The sequence below is a fragment of the Lycorma delicatula genome, chromosome 2, assembly GCF_047948215.1.
Source record: "Lycorma delicatula isolate Av1 chromosome 2, ASM4794821v1, whole genome shotgun sequence".
In the NCBI taxonomy this organism is placed as follows: Eukaryota; Metazoa; Arthropoda; class Insecta; order Hemiptera; family Fulgoridae; genus Lycorma; species Lycorma delicatula.
Genome location: NC_134456.1, coordinates 111,598,330 through 111,618,518, shown reverse-complemented (window position 1 = coordinate 111,618,518; position 20,189 = coordinate 111,598,330). Strand labels below are relative to the sequence as shown.

The 20,189-nt window shown below is 31.9% G+C and overlaps 1 protein-coding gene across 1 annotated transcript in view; it reads left to right on the top strand.

The window, feature by feature from the left end:
* The first annotated feature begins 13,841 nt into the window (after positions 1-13,841).
* Positions 13,842-20,189, top strand: part of LOC142319932 (uncharacterized) — an 81,868-nt gene continuing 75,520 nt past the window's right edge. The window contains exons 1-3 of the mRNA XM_075357607.1: positions 13,842-14,181; positions 15,775-15,935; positions 16,292-16,471. Of these exons, the coding sequence (XP_075213722.1) occupies positions 14,070-14,181; positions 15,775-15,935; positions 16,292-16,471 (453 nt within the window). The 5' untranslated portion in view covers positions 13,842-14,069. The remainder of the gene's footprint in view (positions 14,182-15,774; positions 15,936-16,291; positions 16,472-20,189) is intronic.

Sequence of the window (20,189 nt, the reverse complement as noted above, 5' to 3'; positions counted from 1 at the left end):
AGCTTTTCTGAATTGATTATCCTATTTTGATTATCCTATTTTAGAAATTGGTTTTGCAATTCCTTTGGTGATGACACTTGTTCAATTCTGATCCCCTTTCTAATGTTCTACATACATTTTCCAAATACTGCATTATTTATTAATTTAAAAAAGTTTTTCAAAATTATTTTTTTCAGCTCTTCGGTTCATCATATTCAAATCAATGTACGGTTCACCACATACACAGATTTGCTTCCTTGTACAATGTGCCATTTTGTGTCTAAATCTTTGACATCCAAAGCAACACAAAGGAGTCAAGATAAATGGACATACATCCAACCTGTGAATGCAGCTTTAATGTTCTCTGGACACTTCGCTTTACTAAAGTTAACACTTGCGACACAGAGGGTAGAACTACTCTGTTGCATCTTGTGTTTGAGTGACGACACACAACAATTCCTTGTTCCTCTGTAGTCCATCTACAATTTCCTCCTCTGTGCAGTTTAAAATATACCTGCACACGACTACACCCTTTGAGTATTCAGGGTACTATGAGAAGCAACCTCAATGTCCAAGACCATAGTCTTCTTGGCTTTGATTAGTCGTAACGATTGAATACCATTGATAGTTTATACAAACAGTCCCACAGCAGTTTTCCTTGTTCCTTTAACCACTCTTCTAGCAGCTTCCGTAATGCCACAAGCTATCACGAAAGGGCTAATCTTTTTTTTGAAGAGGGATTGCCATCTTTCCTCTCAATAGCTAAATTTTGTTCTGATATTTTGTTATTGATCCACTGTTCTTTGGTAGAAACTAAGTAGTTTCCTTCTTCTTTTCCAGATCACTACACTCACTATTCCTTATCGCCGAATTCTACACTCTCCTCCTCTTTGCTTGTGAAGACAGAACTCTCCAAGATGATGGTTTTTACATGGACCCTCTGCCACAGTTGTCGTGGATGTAGAAGATTCCTATAATTCGATCCTGAATTATAGGAATTATATCGGGGCTGGGTTCCCCGAGTCAGCCGCCTACCACAAATTTAACATGGGATTGGAAGTCAGGTACTGCCTGATCCACGATACTGACATCCAGGGCTCATACGTAGCACTAAGGTCTCTGATATGCTTAGCTGTGGGACAATCCCTGTCAAGGCCAAAGTGACAGACTCACACTGGTGGATGCAAGACTTTGGCAGAACACGCTCACAGTAACCTACCTTCTACCCAGCTCCACAACCCGCATTCCACCAGGTTGGTCTAGTGGTGAACGTGTCTTCCCAAATCAGCTAATTTGGAAGTTTAGAGTTCCAGAGTTCAAATCCTAGTTAAGTCAGTTATTTTTATACGGATTTGGATACTAGATCGTGGACACCAGTGTTCTTTGGTGGTTGGGTTTCAATTAACCACACATCTCAGAAGTGGTCGAACTGAGACTGTACAAGACTACATTTCATTTACACTCATATATATCATCCTCTGAGGTAATACCTCAATGGTAATTCCCAGAGGCTAAACAGAAAAAAAAGACAGTCATCAATTCTGGTTTTGTCCATGCAGCTGATCGGTGTTGACAAATATCAATAAATTTACTTATTCTTAGTAATTTGTATGGTTTGTAATTATGGTCATAGTGTAGCTTTAGCGTCAAAATATTAAAAATACATTATTATTGCATGAGAGTAGGGACGCAATAAAAACTATGATTGAAAATTGGGTCGCAAATGCTGAAAGGTTGAGAAATGTTGGGTTAATCTTATGACAGATAGGTTTCAAATACCTAAATCAACTTCATCGATTTGAGGTCTTTAGGCAACTGAATCCCTTCTTCATGTAAATGTACCTGTAGCTTGTTATATCTCAGGATCACCAAACGTGGATGGACTGTTAATTAGATCTCAGCAACAAAATGTTTGGCTGGGGTATAGTTTCAAAAGGTCATTGGAATTAAAATATAGTTTTATAGCTTAAATTGTTTACTTCCCAGCCAGGAAGATGGATTCTCTATGGTCTTTAAGAAACCAGCTAGCTAATTATAACCACTAGCTAGTTACAGAACTAGATAAAGTTACAACCATCTCCGAAGAATCCTTTATAACCTGTAGTAAATTTCAAGTCAACAATTCTCATATTAACACTGAAAATAAAAACAAATTACTTGTTTAATTTATGACATCATTATTTTTTAAATCAGTTAATAAAATTTATGTTGACTAACAAAATTATTTTAATATAGATTTGATCACTAGTACAAAAAAGTAATACACAAGAATTATGAAAGCATAGATTTGTCAAAAAATGGTAATGATTGCAGGTTAATTAACTAAATATGAATGTATTCATAAAATAAAATAATTATTAAAAAGATTATTAATAATTATTATCAAAAACAAACTCTAGAAATGCCATTTTTCTAAACCCATAGCCATCTGATTCCAGAAGATTTTTTCAAGAACTAGTAAGTAGTTAGTGTCTTTTTTTTTTAATTTAAGGAAATGTAGAATGTCATAGTCACTAATAGAAATGGGGCAAGAAAGGCTTCAGTAGATAAAAATTCAGTACATTGATTAAAAGACAATTAATTAGGAGGAATAAACAGAGAAGAGAGGAAAAAAGTTAAAAGTTGATAAAAAAAGAATTAAAGTTGCCAGACAAAGTTCAGTATACAAAAATTTCTTAAAATTAGCTGATAACAATAAATCTCAGTTTATATTCAATAATGGTCTTTAACACTTAAGTATGTCATCTAAATCACTTAATCTTCTAATTAAAATTGTGTTTACACACATATGGCTTCAGTAAAATACTAACAATTAATAAATCACGAGCATCTTAAGTGTTAGATATCAACCACTTTCATGTGTTTCCAGTGAGCTAAGATCAGATAAAAGAATAACCAACCAAAATGTTTTTAATTTTATATTTATGAGTCATTATCATAAGGTTTTTATTTTGCAATAGTTATTTTATTTTAGTGTTATATTTTATGTTTCATTAGTATTAATAACATTTATCTGTAATTAAAATTATACAAAATTATTAACTTATAAATTATAAGCTAGTGACTCCTTGCTCCTCTGTAGCATTATTTTTACAAAGTAATATTATAAATTTTAAAAAATCTACTAATTACTTATTTCATTTACAACACATCTAACCCCCAACCTCCTTGTTTTTCTCTTTTGTTTCCTACCACAGGTGAATTCCATGATCAAGACCTATTTCCAGACTGTCCAGACATTCTACTAGACGGATTGGGCTGTTTTTTTTTTTTTTTGTATTTGCTCAGAATGGCCCACAGATATGTCATCAAGCATCGACAGGCTTTCAAAGTGATTTTTCTGTGAGTAATAACCATGGAGATATCTTCAATTAAGAAATAAATGATGATTTATTAATATGTTTATGGTTGATATCAATCTTTATTGATATTAATGAAAGATTTCTTAGAGGAGACTTAAGTTTGGGGTACAATAACACTTGATTTATCTGTTGGTCATTCTGAGCAGATTAAAAAAATCAACCCGCCCAACCATCCAATAAAACACCTGGACGGAGTGGAAATAAGCTTTCATATTGCTTGCTTGAGACCTATTGAGCACACAGTAGGTTTTGCGATGATCTTTCCCTACAGCTAAGGAAATGCTATATGTGGTTACTTGGATTAACCATTGCAGTCAGGGAATGTTTAACTGGTCAGGGCTTGCCCAACTTTTACTATTTCTTTAATTTCTCATAACAAATAAGGATATCAACTTCATTCTTGGTGTGTGTAATCTTCATGTGAATATCTAAAAACCAATTGCTAGATTCTTTGAAATTTGACCTTGAAAGGAGTGAACAATGGTAAAAAAATGCTGAACAATGACTGTAAATTTTCCCCATTTCCTACTATACTAAATGAGATATTCACTAGATTTGGCTTTGCAAATACTCTTTAGATAAATATCTAAAACCATTTTAGATACAAATAGTTTGATATATATGTTTTAACTTTTTAGAAAAGTGTTTTCAGATAAGCTATATATTGTTCAAAGAATCATAAGAAATTAAATAGATGCTGTAATGGACTTACATTTATTTTCTTTAAAAAAGGAAACATAATAATCCAATGCTATTTGTTTTTTGTTAGTTTCTGATACCTTTATTTTCTTTAAAAAAAGAAACAATAATCCAATGCTATTTGTTTTTTGTTAGTTCTGATACCTACTAATGGATGAATAGTGTCCACGCATTTTTCAGTCCATCTGTTTATTAATTTTAAATTTAAGCAAAATTTGACTAATTAAATTGTTATTTTCCAAAATAGAAAATGTGAGTGAACTGTGTCAACAGAGACTTTCTTCTTGAAGGCATAACATCCTCAGAAACAAAAGAGCCATTTTATTGAACTGAATCTTTTTAGTAAGCTGGTTTAGTGAATTAGTATGAATGTTCTGGAACTACTTTGAAAATTATACTTACAATTAATAAAATATTAGTAATATAAAATATAACATAAAATTAAATTTTGTCATTCTAGTATACTCTAGATGAGATCAATGACATTCTATATATAACAAAAACATTTTGATTTTTAGAATTGTAAAAAGGTGCTTAAAAATGAATTTTATATATTTATTACTGTCCTGCTGTTCAGTATTCTGGCAGGAACTACCTAATTAGCAATAATTATAGATGTCAATTTGTAACTTACAGATTATTTTTGTTTTTTCCCTCTTATGCTACATTTTAAAATTAATATTGTTAAAATTTTCTTATTGTGTTGCTAGGGTATTTATACTGCTTCTAGTGATGTGTTCCTTATCTTATTTTTATGTGAATACCAGTGTTTCTGCAGGTTCACTTCTGTCACCCTTAAAATGCCAGTTTTGGGATCGGTAGCTATTTGGGGGTTGCAGGAACTAGGGGTGTGGTACCATCATGTAAAAGAATGACTATGTGCTTTTTAAGTATGTTTGGGGTTTTCAGTAGTCATCGTTTTCAGTGCAGTAAATTTGTTATTTTTTCTTGTTATATAAGTAGAGAGAGATTAAATTTAATAAAAGATGGGAGGATAAAAAAAGAGAAGAATGTAACATGTCTGTAGTGTTAATGTTATCTGAAAAAAGTAATAATGTTAAAAATTTTATTAACTAAGAGGAACGGAAAGGAAAAAAGAGCTTTGTAAATACTTAAATAATAGTACCTAAGGGCTTCCTCACTTAAAAAATAGTAGAGTCTTAAAGGGTTTAATACCCAAGGAATCACTCATCATATTGTAAATTTTATGAGAAGCAGTACACAACAAATTAGAATTAGTGAAAAATTTGTAACTAGTTTACCCACACTATTTACATGCAAATTTTATTCCACAATAAATAGAAGCATGTAATAATTAAAAGTGCAAGTTACACATGCAAATGTATGACCGCTCACCAATGAATAAAAAAAGAACATAGAATTTTACGACTGTGTGTACTGAGTACCTCAGGATATACCACGTTTGTTGTTTTCTTACTGGGTGCCAAGAGAAAATTTTCATGTAATCCGGTAACTCTTGAACATGCTACAAGAAGTTGAATATGGGAAAAGTATGGTGGTCGCAGGCCAATTCTCTCAACATTAAGTGTTTGCCATTGAGCCTTGTTAATTCACAGTGAAACATAATTTAATCAGAAATTGTAGCCTCTTGAATTCATACGGGCAGTCATTCAGTATCATAGGAATCCGTGGTAGGAATATAATTTCACCTTTCACACATCAAGTTTAAATTTTCACTTCTGTTATGTTAGGTTTACCATTTTGTCGTCTAAGTAAGTTGTACTGGTAAGTTATCTAGGCACCTGAATGCAGTTAGTTCACTTGCTAAAATACAGTTTAGGTCTCATTTTGATTTTTACTGTATTCATCCAAGTTTTATCTTTTTTTTTATTTTTTTAAGAATTTGTCAGTGCATTCAGATAATAAAAGACAGAGGGTCAAGCAAACAGTTTTTTGTTATCGTACAGGTATCTGTCATATATCCTCTACATAACGTGCTCCAGTGAAATGCTGGTCTCATTGACGGCATATACAAACATACATAAATTATCTTGCTGCACATGAACGTGTTAGTAAGTTTTCTCAAATCTTTACCCCTATATCTCAACAAGGGGTCAAGGTAGAGAGCTGAAAATCAGATGTGTTATAAAAAACATAGTCTTATTTTTACATCAAAAACCAAATCAAAAATGACTAGGCCGTCGTCCAAATGGAAAAATTCACAACTTCACCCCCCAGATATCTGTCCACTGATGTGAGAGGATAATCTCATTAAAATAAATCTCTAATATGGCCAGATTTGTCTAAATAAGAAGGACTAATAAAAGTCTGAATATTAATTTATTGGCATAGCTGATTAATGTATTTAATTTTTAAATTACTTTTATGTGTTGATGGAAGAAAAAGTAATTCAGTTAATTATTGCTTAACTATTGTTGGTGGATAATAAATTTTTAGAAAGTCATTACTTATACATATGTACATAAATATAGTAATATAAAAATATGCATTTATTTTTTTTTTAAATTACTTATTTTGCCCTTATGACTTACTGATGCGCCTTCATATCCAGTACTTTAAAAATTAGTATATATGAATTCAGTAATAACTAATTTAAAATAAAAACCTTAAAGTATAATAATAAATAAATATATATTATATTTATTTACGTAGGTTTGCCTTTGTTTACATACATATACATCAAATATATCTATCTATATTGTAGTGCCCAACTTTTCTATTTTTTTTCTATTTCTGCATTTGGTTAAATTTAAATATTTATATAAAAAAAAAATCCCAATTTTATTGTAAATTTGTAAATGATGTAAATTTTGGGCATATTTTCTAAATACATAAAAATTTGGCTTGTGGAATGTTATTTTTCATTATTCTGCACTGTTATTTAAAATAATCTTGTCTAGTATGCTCATATTACACTGCTGAAGTACAACAAATGGAATTTAATTTCTCTCAAAACATACATTTAAAAATAAAGCAATTTACCCTTATATCGTATTTAAAAATTCTAGTTGCTGTTAGATTTATCTTTTCCTGTATCTACTTTGTTATTTATGTATAACAATTATATAGTTATAGTTAATAAAAAAATATTTTTTTTTATAAAAAAAATGTTACCCTTAAAATTAACTTTGAATAGATACAAAAGTATAGAATATGAAGATAAAATATTTATTTATTTATTTAGCATATGGCACCAAAACATAACACCAATTACAGTCAAAATTACAAACAAATATTTAACAAACTAATATATGCTACTGATTCTGTAGTTGCCATCAGGAAATCTTCAGGATTCCCTTCATAAGCTGTCCTAGGGCAAATTTCTGTGATGTGTCTGACAGTTTGATTTTTACCACACTCACAAAGGGGCGTCGATGTTTTACCCGATTATACAGGAAATAGGTGGACCTACCATGCTGAGTCCCGTATTCTGTTTAGCGTTGACCTTGTCTTACATGGCAAGTCAAAACCCAGCGGCCTTTGAGTAATACATGGGATTTGGTTATTCTGTTTTGTGGTCCGTTCTCAATGCCAGGCATCAGTTAGGTTAAATCCGTCCTCTGTGGCAGCAATTGCTGTTTTGATAGGTGGCTTAATAGAAAAGGCGACCACGATTGGCACCCTCAATGTCCTCATGTATTGGCAGGTTTTGATTGTACGTAATCTTCTTGTACTCTCTTACAAGAGCATTCATACGGCACAGGTTCGGGGGTGGTATGTGGCTCAATACCGGGAGCCATTCCACAGGAGTAGACCTGACCATCAATCTCATAGTGTTATTAAGTTGAGCATCAATTCTATGAACATAAGGGCTGTTAAACCACACTGGCGCACAATATCCAGCAGCTGAGAAGACCAGCTTCAGAGCCATGTGCGCAAAGTAGAAGCCTATGCTCCCCACGTCGTTCCACAGAGCTTATTATGATATTGTTTCTCGCTCTTAATTTCCCTGCAGTTTTCATTAGGTGCTCCTTAAATGAAAGCGTTCTATCAAGTGTCACGCCTAGGTATTTCAGTGTCTTACTGTGAAAGAGCCATGTATCCTCGAATAGAATTTTAAGCTCCCTATTAGCGAACTTGTTACTCAGATGGAAGCATGACACCTCTGTTTTACTAGCATTCAGTTGGAGGCACCATCTCCGGAAGTACCTTCCCAGTTTCTCCAGGTCAGCCATCAGGACCTCCTTCGACTCTTCAAATGATCTACATTTTATTGTTAGCACCCAATCATCGGCGTAACCATGCTTTTTAGATCTTGTCTCTGGCATGTCCACAACATAGAGGCTGAAAAGGAGAGGCGCAAGTACCGACCCTTGAGGCAGGTCGTTCTTGAGTTTCCTCAGTAAGCTTATATCGGATCCCATGATAACTTGGAACATTCTGTCGTTCAACATGTTATTAAGGAGGCAAGCTGTTAGTTTGCATGAGATTACATGGAGGACCTTATAGATCATGCCTTCTCTCCAGACAGTGTCGTAAGCAGCTGATAAATCAACGAATGCAGCAGAGGTTTTAAGAGTTCTTTGGAACCCTGCTTCAATGTACGTTGTTAGCAAGAGAACCTGATCGGTGCGTTTTAGCCTAAAGCCTGCTTGTTCAATTGGTATAACATCATAAATCCTCTGACAGATTCTGTTGTAGATAAGCCTTTCTAGTAATTTATATGTTACTGATAGCAATGCTATAGGCCTGTAGCTCTTAGGTAAGTTTACTGGTTTTAAAATGGCTACTACCTTCAATCACTTGAACTCTCTAGGCACGCTACCAGTCTGCATTTTGTCAGTGAAGAATCTGGCCAGCCAAAGTTTTGCGTATTTTCCGCAGTTTAATGAAAATTCCGGATTGATACCATTGAACCCTGGTGCTTTCCCTGGAGGAACATCTTTGAGCACCGACTCAATCTCTTCAAGCATAAAAGGGTGAGCGTACTCAGTCTCTCCTGCCTTCCTCCTCAAGTTTCTTAGTTCGCATTTTATCTCAATTGCGTGCGCCCTGTCTCTTGGTGCTCTGAATGTTGCCACCATGTGGGATGCCACGGTTTTTGGGGAGACACCTGCTTTTGGTATCTAAATAGGAGATCCACTTCCTAATTTTCTTAGCAGAGTCCATGCATGACGACTCGAGTTCTGAAAGTTCAGGCTTCCCACCATTTCTATTGTATGCAGCATCGAGGCTATGGAGAAGCTCATCTGCCACCTCTTGATCGCCCATCTCGAGGAAGCTATGGTAGAGAACATCGCTATTTTGGGACCACCCTGGGATATATTCTCTGCGAAACCCTCTAGGGATGCACTTCTTAGTGGTACTTGTTACTGCTCCAATAAATCTGCTATAGTTTTTGCTGATTGGTGGTATCCAATCTAGGCATTTATCCAGGGCCCTAGAAAAACTTTCCTAATTAGCCTTTTTGAAGTTCCATCTAGGGCGGGGTACAGAGGTCATGAGATAAATTCGGCTACCTGCCTCTATAACTGGGCGGTGCTGGCTGTGGGGAAAGTCGCAGAGAACTTTTCAGGTGATTAGCAGCGGCCAACTTTTGCTGTCAGTTGAGGTGAAACATAGATCTGGATTATACTCCTGCCTCCAAGCCGCTGATTTAAAAGTAAATCGGTCTTTAGCATCAAAGAGAAGACTAAGATTCTCATCCTCAGCCCATCACCAGAGCCTCACTGTTCGCATCACAATCCTTATATTTCGATTGCTCACGGTGACTATTAAAATCACCCAAGTAGACCGCAGAATGAGGTTGTATTTGGATTACTGATGTTGGCCATGATACAGCTGGTGGTTTATAGATATTGAACACTGTTATACTTCAAATTTGAACTACAACATTATGAATTTCATTGTCCATGGTGGTGGAGATGAGAGTGGCGGTTTCTTTATCGCGCCTAACATAAGTAGCGACGCCGTACGCATCATTGTATGTGGCACCAAGTAATTCATATCCAGGTATTTTGCCTCTTCTCCACAATTGTTCCTCAGTGTTACAATGTGTTTCCTATTGCCACCAGATCAATATTGTCGTTCTTCAGTAGTTTCGATAAATACTGGCTCTTAGAATAATTTTGCTTTCCATATTTATGTGGCAAATTCAGACTGAAGGTCCAAGCTTTCTTGTTGGCAAGTCCTGAAAAGGACTGTTAGGTATATCTAGCGACATGGCCTGCAGTTCATAACACTGTTGGCTTGTGTCTGTGTGGTCAGGAGAACCTATCTTCATGGTTTATCTGACCGCCAATACCTGCTAGCTAGTTTAGCGTTACCCAGGGTGCACTACATGGAAGCGAACTAGCTTTACACCCCTTTATTATGTACCTTTATGAAGATACATAATAAAGAATCTATTTATTATTTAAATAGATTACATTACATTAATTTAAACTTTTTCTCAATTTAAAATTACTTAATTAAATAAAGGTTAAACTTTAGATTATGTAATTTAATATAAATATTTATGAAAAATTTCTTTTGGATATATTCTGATCTTTCAAATGTAAAACTTTTATTGTTTAATAAAACTAAACTGCAGATGTTCAGAGTACTAGTTTTAATTTTATTTCTCCTTGTCTATCCTATTTTATACAACCAAGGTTTTACCTTTTTGCCTTGCAGCATCAGGCCATCTGATCATTTCAATGTTAGAGTCCTGGAATGCTTTGGAGCCAGAATGCCGTTCCAGTACTGCTTTTTGAGAGAAATAGAAAATTATCCTTTCACATAAAATTTGTTTTAACTTAAAGTCTGGTCTTTGTTTTACTTTAACTTTAAGTACTCATTGTAATTACATTTCTTAATGAAAGATATTACCACTTCCTTAAATGGTGTCTGATGAAGGATAATGTTGCTGCCTTAAACATATGTAGGCAAACATCAACAAAATAAGTCACTAAAAATCTAATTTATGAAAAAAAGTTAAACATTTGACATGGTAAAAAGTATTGCTTCTTATCAATGTAAACATCAAAATGAATCTATATTTTTCATAATTATTATCATGTGCCAGCTGTCTGTGGCAGTGGACCATATTCTTGCAGTCTGCTATAATGCAAAAACAAATGTTGCAAACCTTACCCTGTTAGAGTTTTCAAAGACACCACTGTCTTCAATTATCACCACCTTTCCCTTCCTTTATTATCTGTCAACATACTCAACCTATTTATCATTTGAAATTTAGTGTTCCTTGTTCCAATATTAATATTCTTTTTGATGGCAGTTCTTGTTCCAATTATCTGTCCACTTTTATTCTTTTCAGTTCTATGGATCTTTTTGCAACTTCATTTTACAAGGGATATTGGCCCTATTATTAAGCTATTTAGATAAAAGGGCTGCCTTTACACAATCTTATGAACTAAATGGATTAGGTTTTGTCCCAAATAAGTAGCATATTAGAAGTTAAGGTTAATTATAACTACCTGAGATGTTTAAGCTTTGGCTGTGGTAAGCTAAGCTTTCCCTGATTGGATAAGCTCCCAGGACCTGATAAATTTCTTGTTATTAATTTTTAATTTATTGCTTGATTGTTCCTCTTTTTATTTTATTTTTTCATCTAATTATGTATTACGGTTTGTTATAATAAAAGAATACATTATATCCAAGTCAATTTCAGCTGTAAAATTTCATTTTGAATAGAAGTACAATAATCTTCGACCTCTTTTCCATGAATGAATTTACATATTAGGAAGACTTAGTCAAATTATTATTGGGCACAGAGATAAAAAACAAAGGCGTCCCTAACCCACACAAATTAAGCTGCATAAACTACTTGTCCAACATCCTTAACTTGGATGCACCACATGTCTAGCCAAAACCCACAATATACCAGGAAGAATAAGGGAAATGGATGGAGGAAGAAATTTTCTGATAAGAGTTGGAAAGTGACAATTTATCAATTGGAAGACCATAAATAAATCATCCAAAGAGTTGCCCTGAAGCCTCTGGTAGTAGATGCTCAAATCTACTTTTGGAAAGTGGACAGCACATTAAATAATTTTCCATTGACCAGTTCAAATAGATGGAAATCCCTTACTCCCATTATTTTATATTGTGAAGTATCCAGCTGAATAAATAGTTCAACCATTGAGCTAGATTTCCATTGGAATAGAGATAGCCTGTTATAGTAAAACTTAAAATTTTACATACAACATAATATTTATAAATATAGTAATCAGTTAATATTTTTAGAAGGAATTTAAAATAATACATGGCAGAACCAGGGCTTTATTGTGTATTTCTACAATTACCTGAGGAATGTATCAGGAAGTAGCAGAAAAAGAATGAAAAAATTCTAATAGACAGTACGTTACTTTTGTTTTTCCCATTCTGAATTCTTAATTAAACTATCATTTGGGTACTTCTCTTGAAATATTAATGATTTCTTTATCAGGAAACATTTTAGAGAAAAAATTGATAATTGAAAGAGTGTTCTTATATATTTGGTAAAGCATTTTAGAAATTTTAAGTGTCAGCTTTATCTTTCTTGGTAATAGATAGTTTTTGTGTTTGAATCTTGTAAAAGAATTTTAGAGAATAATTAACAAAAATAACTGTTAAAATTTGATTTTATATTTTAAGTAGGAGCAAATTACTAGGGGTTAATTAGACATAAACAGAAAAACTGAAAGTACTTGTAATTTATACTTGTGAGTGAGCATAGTCATATTAGCTACTCAACTTTTGATGATCTACATATTATATGGACATCATACATATATACAAATGGATATATACATATAATAATTTTATAAATTCATTTTCTATATAAGTTTTCTTATTATCTATGACTGAAAATCTTTTTAAGTTACATAGTTCTAACTGAATATCTAAGAAGTATATATATTTTAATACAGATTATAAAAACATGAATAATAAAGGCATTTCTAAAAAAAGATATATGAAGTAAAACATTTTGCACAGTTCTGCGCAAGACTGACTTTTCATTTCAGGGCACTCTTTCAGAATTTCCAACAAAAACGTTTTCTATCTTTTTTAATGATATATACTTGTAATATTGTGCAATATCATAATTCATAAAAATGCATGATTTTAATGATTACATAAAATTATTTTGGAAAAACTAGAGTATAATTAAAAATTCAAATAATATATTTTTATTATAACATTTATTATAAATAATAATTACAATTACTTTTCATAAACACAATACAATGCTTACTTTACCAAACAATAATAAAACTACAGGATGAAACTTACTAACATGTTGGAAGTATCAAATTGAACTAATCTTCATTCTTATGTCACTAACACCATAGAAATTCACATAAATAAGAATCCAACAAACTCTATTAGCCATAATTAAACAATGAATAATTGTTGTATATAATTTATACACGTAGGCATGTAACTAACTGTTGCTGCTACACCAGGTACTTCTGATCACTCCTAAAAAAACAATCTAGAGACAGTGAATTTTTACTATCATTTGTAAAGATAACAGTTTTTTAAACATTAAACCGTTTCTATTCTAATAATTCATTGTCAATACAAACTGCTGTAATAAATTTGCATTTTATAATTCCCAAGAATGGGTCTCGTTTTTTAAATGTTTCACTACTGGTGCAAAAGCTTTTGTAGTGAACCGCTTAAAACTGTGTATGTTTTAGTTTTATAAAATATTTTAAATCTGGAATAAGATGAAGGTTTTAAAATTTGCATTTTAATTTATGTTTTATTAATTAAGATATGTTAAAAATAATTACATCACTAACGCTTTGGCATTTTGAACATCCGATCGATAAGTATGTTTCATGTCATTGGTTAAAAATTAACATCTGCTATTGGTCACATGAGGTCGATACTAGATAATTTATACTACTGCCGTATCCACTTCGTTTGCGTTTGAATTGGACGTAACTTTCTCGTTTCTTTTTTCATACTTACAACTTATTACATATTTGCATTATGTGTTATGCAAACAATGTACTTCATTTTTTTGGTTAGCCCTTCGTAACCAGCTTTATGGATTTAACGTTTTCGTGTTCTTTCTTTTAACCTAACTTTAAGCGATCATAACCTATTTTATAAGTGATGTCTTTCTCAGGAGCAGCCTCTTTCCTTAAAAAACAATCAGCACTTGAACAGTTATTGGAAGAAATAAATTTTCAAAGAACCAAAGAAATGAGACAGCTATTGAAGGACGGTGAGCTAGTATTTGTGTACATTTATTTACATAATTCTACGGCTTTTTGCCATTTCATTGTTCAATTGCATTAATGTAACTTTCAATATCAATATTATGAAGTGCAAGCGCCCAGATAAATAAAACATGTTATTGTTAATCAGTTGCATACGTTATAACAATAAAAAAAGATTGACTAATTTATGTTTATTTTTCAAGTTGTTGCAGGCACTGAGGTTATATTATGGATGTGTGATTACAGTGATTGTATTTATATTTAATTTTCAGTGGTTAAAAAAGTTAAATACATGAATGCATAGATGGTTAACATTCATTGCAGTCAGAACTTAGTAGAAAAGAGGATTCTGTATTTGAAGTATAAAACATTTTGAGTGTAATCAAATTTACCGACAAAGTTGTCAAAAGAAGAATTGTTATCTTTGATGATTTGTTTTGATTGTGCTCTGTTTTTTACAAATTTAAAAAATATAATAAGTAAATAAATTATAAGGTGATTTGAGGATGGCATTTAGATAAGAGTTAATACAATTTTAACAGAGTTCAGTTTAAATTAAATATATCATTACAGTCTAGTGGTTATTTTTCATATTTTGCATTAATTTAATTATGTATTGGGCTTGTAACAAATTACCCTTCTTTCTTGTTGTATTCAACAGAAAAAACTTATTTAATCAAATTTGGATCAATATATATAAGTTGGTTTATTTTTTTTTTTTACAAAATGACAAGTTTCATTGCCAGACTGAACAATATTTATTTTGATAATTCTTTATCACAATATTTATCACATTTTGTATAAGAAAGCTGAAATAATTTTAAATTTCCAGTCAGTCCAAGTATGGGCTGTAGGAGACTAATTTAAAATCTCTCATTTGAAATGCTGAAGTAAAGCTTTTCTTGCATTCAGTGGAGTGGAGTTGGAAAACATGCATATTTTAGAACAACCCTTTACAAGCAGCCCGTATGTGTTGGATTGACCTTTGGTAGTAGTTTAGTATCTTATAATAACTGAAAGTGCAAAAACAGGTTCCATGATATTATATTAATACACTAATAATATTCTCTTGCAGCTCTATAGTAGTGTAGCCATTATTTGTCAGGCTGATAGTGCCCGCTTCAATTTTTTTGCTAGTTTTCTTTTCCTATATGTGGCACCAGTCTCTCACAGTATTGTTTCTTACAACACTAATACAATAAACATATACAATTGTTGATGGAACTAAATGATGTTATTTCTCTCCACTTAAAATAAACTGATTGCATTATGGTTTGGGAGGGAGGATAAATATTAGTATTTACATTTCATTAATTGTTGCTTTGCCATCACAGTAGTGAAAGAACAGAATCAGCCTTTGTAATGAAGTAATGAATTAGTGATGCGAATTGCATATGTACCATGACAATATGTAACTCATTCTTTTTCAAGAGCTGGAAGTCAGTTTTAAAATATGTTTTGTTATTTATTTTCTTGTGTAAGTTGTAACACCCTTAATGCTTGTGAAGCTTATTCTTACGTTTTTAATATAAAATTTAAAAAAATGTGTTCCTGTTTTACAAATAGTTTGATTTATTAATTTTTTTGTTTGTTTCCAGATTCTGGATTTGTTGTATTGCATGGCTCTTCTTACTGGACTGATCTGTTTGTCAGACATTTTCTTTTCCAAGCTGAACATTGTATAGATGGTGATGATTTGTTGTTCTTTGTGAAAAAGAAGCACATAAAGGGCACTTCACGTTATTTACCAAAATATGAGGTATGTCTTTGTTTCAACTAATATATTATAATATGATTATTATAATAATTCCCACCTGCCAATTTGTAGAAGCTACTATTAACCTACGAAACTATAACGTATTCTGTTGCATATTAATAAGAGTTTTCTTAATTTAAATAGTATAAGTACTTAAATCATTAAAAATTGGATGGTACGAAAGCCAGAAAGGAAGATGCCAAATGTGGCCTTTCTCAATGGTCATGCATCATTACGCATTAGTTCAAAAAGTTTTTATTTCAAATTAAAAGGTTTTGTCTTACGGTGTTACTATATATGATAATATTTTTTCTAGTGTATTTAGCTCTGTTTTAGTTATTGCAGTCTTTTTTTTTCAGACTGAAGTTGATGTTTACCGTAAGGATAGTAGAAAATTACCTATAGGTGATCCTGATATGGATTGGGAAGAGACAGTATATTTAAATTTAATAATACATCAGTTTGATTATACATTAACATTAGCAATTTGTACACGTACATCGCCCAAACAATTGCAGGTGTTGAGAAGGCATTCACAGGTAAGTATTTTAATTACTAAAGTTGTAGATAAATTAATTATTAGCTGTATTTTGTTTTATGTACTTTGTTGTTGTTTCAAATTATTCCAATTTTTTCTTAAATTAATTTATGATTAATATGTAAAAAAAAGGTAAACCATCATCAAAATTATGGATGGAGTTATATTTTACCTAGTAACTACTATATAATATGCTGTTCTGCTAACTACTTACATGCACTAAATTGTATTTTAAAAATAAACCTTAAAAAACATTAAATTAATTAGTATAAGAGGAGATAAACAAAAAAAAAAAAAAATACTTGGTGGGTAAGGATTAAAACTTCAGCATCATTCCCAATATGAAGTTTTCTAAAAACGTTTGTTGTTAACAAAATCAAAATCAAACTTAATTAAAAGACTTGATTAAGAATGTAGGGTGGTTGCTTTAATACTGAAACAGTATTTAAGTTGTTTTAGCTGAATTTGTGTAATTTATCATGAAACAAAACAATTCTGCTTAAATTTTTACAAGATATAATCCAATCCGTTGTGAAGATAATTTCTATTAGATGTCATAAGAAGTTACTAAAGTGTACGTATAACAACAGTATTTTCAGTTGTATGCCAAAAAAAGGAAGAAATATTTAAAAACATGAAAGAATTTTCTTCTTTTGCAGCATTTCCACCCTCATTCAGGAAAATAGCTGAATTCATAATTTAAGTTGATTAGTTGAAATACCCTACTGAGCAGGCTGTGTGTATTCCTATAGAAAGGGTTATATTAATTTTTATTTGACTCTTTCTGCCCCTCTCATTTTTAAGACTATTATGCATATATACCATCTGATTCATAAATGATACTAGTCAAAATTGATTTTTCTCAGAGTAATGGTATTGAATACTCTACTCCCCCCTCACTATGAATCATGAGACCTTGTCAATGATGAGGGAGCTTGAGTGCTCAGTGGTACAGAGTAGTTGAACCAAAGGTGTAACCATATCAGTGTGATATTTCTTGAGAGCCAGACTAAGAAATGATTCCTGAAAGAGGGCACAGTTCATTCAGTAGCTGTTAAGAGTGTAGGTCAGAAAGATTTAATTGACCATATCAGCATCACTCAGTCTTCGAATACTGCGCAGCTGAAAGCAATGGAAACAAAGCAATTATTAACACATAAAAGGGAATGAAAATTTAATAATAGTTGGAGATTGGAATGCAAGCAACAGAAAAGGCAAAGAAGGAAACATTGTTGGTGAATATGGGCTGAGCAAAAAAATGATAGAAGGGACTAACTTATTGAGTTTGGCATGAAGTATGTTCCTGCAACAAACATGTTACTTGCCAGGCTGAATACCATCTGCAGTATGCTTGGCTTGGTATTCTGATATCCAGTACTACATTCACCTTGCTGAAGAAGGAAATGAAAACTCACTTCACTCCTCACCTTCCCTGTTAACTTGGCATGGGGTGACAAAATTAATTCTTGAAGTAATAGTTCTCCCATTTTTTAGAAGAGACTTTTGTCAGCTTATTTACAACCATTAGGTTATGGTATTTAATTTATACATATAGATTGAAACCCTAAAGAGTTTATAAATGTTAAATCTAAAAAAGTTAAACAGATTTTTCCATTAGGTTTACTAAATTTTTTTTTTTTTTGTTTAAATAACTGAATATCTTTAATTTTATTTCAACTAATAGTATGACAGCACAATGTTGTATGAAAAATTTTATCAAGCAAATTGCTATTTTGATCAATTTTACTCATAGTCATCCTTTCATCAAAATCTTTGATAACGTCTTAACATAATTATTGTGGTTGTATCACAAAACGCATTATTATAATCATGAATAGTTTGTGAAATATTGATTAGTGTATGCCTTTCTTTTAATGTAACCTTAAAGAAAATAATCCTGTAATTTCAAATCACACAATTAGAAGAGGCTAATTAATATTATTTTTCTATGAAAGAATTCTGCCTCAGAACTTTAATTGCTGAATATCTTGTTGCACTGTCTTATTAAAACCACATCCAAATTCATATCAATTTATGGCAAAAAAATCATTTATCATTATATAATGGCAATTCATTGTCACACTAAATAATTAACCCATTTTTTTTTTTCAAAATAGTCAGGTCCAGTAATGCCTCCAGTACATAAACTATACCAAATAGTGGCATTTTGCAGATGAGTTGTTTTTCATGAATTTCTCTTGGATTGCCCCAAATTCAGTACTTTTGCTTGTGAGAACATACCTATTAATATGAAAATAGTCCTTATTGTTGAAAATGTTTTTGTTGCAAAAGTTTTAATTTTGTTTTGCTTTGTTTTCAAGCACCTAATCAGCAGATGAATAAGTCTATGGTCTGCTGGCTTTATTTCCTGTGTCAATTGAATTTTTTATGCATGTGCAATATTTCCTTAAAATTGTGATGGTATTAGCAGTACCTATTTGTTATGAATGACATGGAATTGACATTTTTGGATTTTCAGCAACTTTTTTACAAATTACGCAATATTTTCAACCAATTGAGATAAACAAGCTTGCTGAGGGATTTGATACCTTTTATTGACCCCTTTTTTTTTTTTTTAATTTACATCCTACATTGTGATTTCTGTATTGGGTAATTACGCAGACTAAAAAAATCACAAAGTTGGGAAATTGTGTTTTTTTTACAGAACACTCATTTCAATAATATTTTCTTAACAATATGGAGATGCTATTCATGACTAAAATTGTAATGCCCAACAGTTGTTAGATGTGAAATACAAAATCAAACACTACCACTATCTGGCAGGCATAGAGCTGCTGGCTCTTACTGGAAAAACATTTTAGAACTCTAATTTTTAGTGATGTAAGGTTTATTACCACTCATACTGTGTTAAATTTTTAAACTATTCTATACTGATAACAGATGATGTAAAGAAAAATAATTTTTATAAAATTTCAAATCAACATATTGAAACAAAAGTTAATCTCTTTCTCTTCATGCTGTTAATTATGTTATCAAAAGTAATATCCAAGTCCTTTGATATTTGAAAATCATTACTTATCCTGCAATCCCTTTCATTTAGATTCTTCTTCAAAAATAAAATTTTTAGAGGTTTGATTTTATGAAAACTAATATTTTTGTTTGTAATACTATTTTTGATATATTAGTTTTTGACAAGCCAGAAAAAGAAAGTTGAATAAAAACTACATTAAGTTCAGCCCTCTTTGAAATACAGCTTTGCCTCAGTATGACTACTCATTCAATTTTTCAAAGATTTAATGGATTTGAACCAAACCCAAATGCTACCAAACCAAATTTCATATGTATTTCCAATTATAGGTCTATAACTACAAAATCTTTGTTCAAACTCAGAAGATGTGTGTTGAAAAATAAGAATATCCATCTCTGTTATTAATTGTATCAGCAAGGAAGGTTTAACTTCATGAACAGCATTTCTTTTCCATAAATTTTTCATGTAATATTCAAAGTGCCTAATTGCTGTCTATGCAGTGGGGTGACTGTATCAAATTTTCACCCACTTTCACAAACTACAGCAATGTTTTCAACTAGCATGCATAACCACTGTTAACAATTGAGACTGTCAACTGAGAGAGACTGTGTCTCTCTCTGTCTGTGTGTCTGTCTGTGTGGTGTGTGTGTCTCTCTGTGTGTCTGTGTGTGTGTGTGTGTGTGTGTGTGTGTGTGTGTGTGTGTGGTGTGTGTGTGTGTGTCTCTCTCTC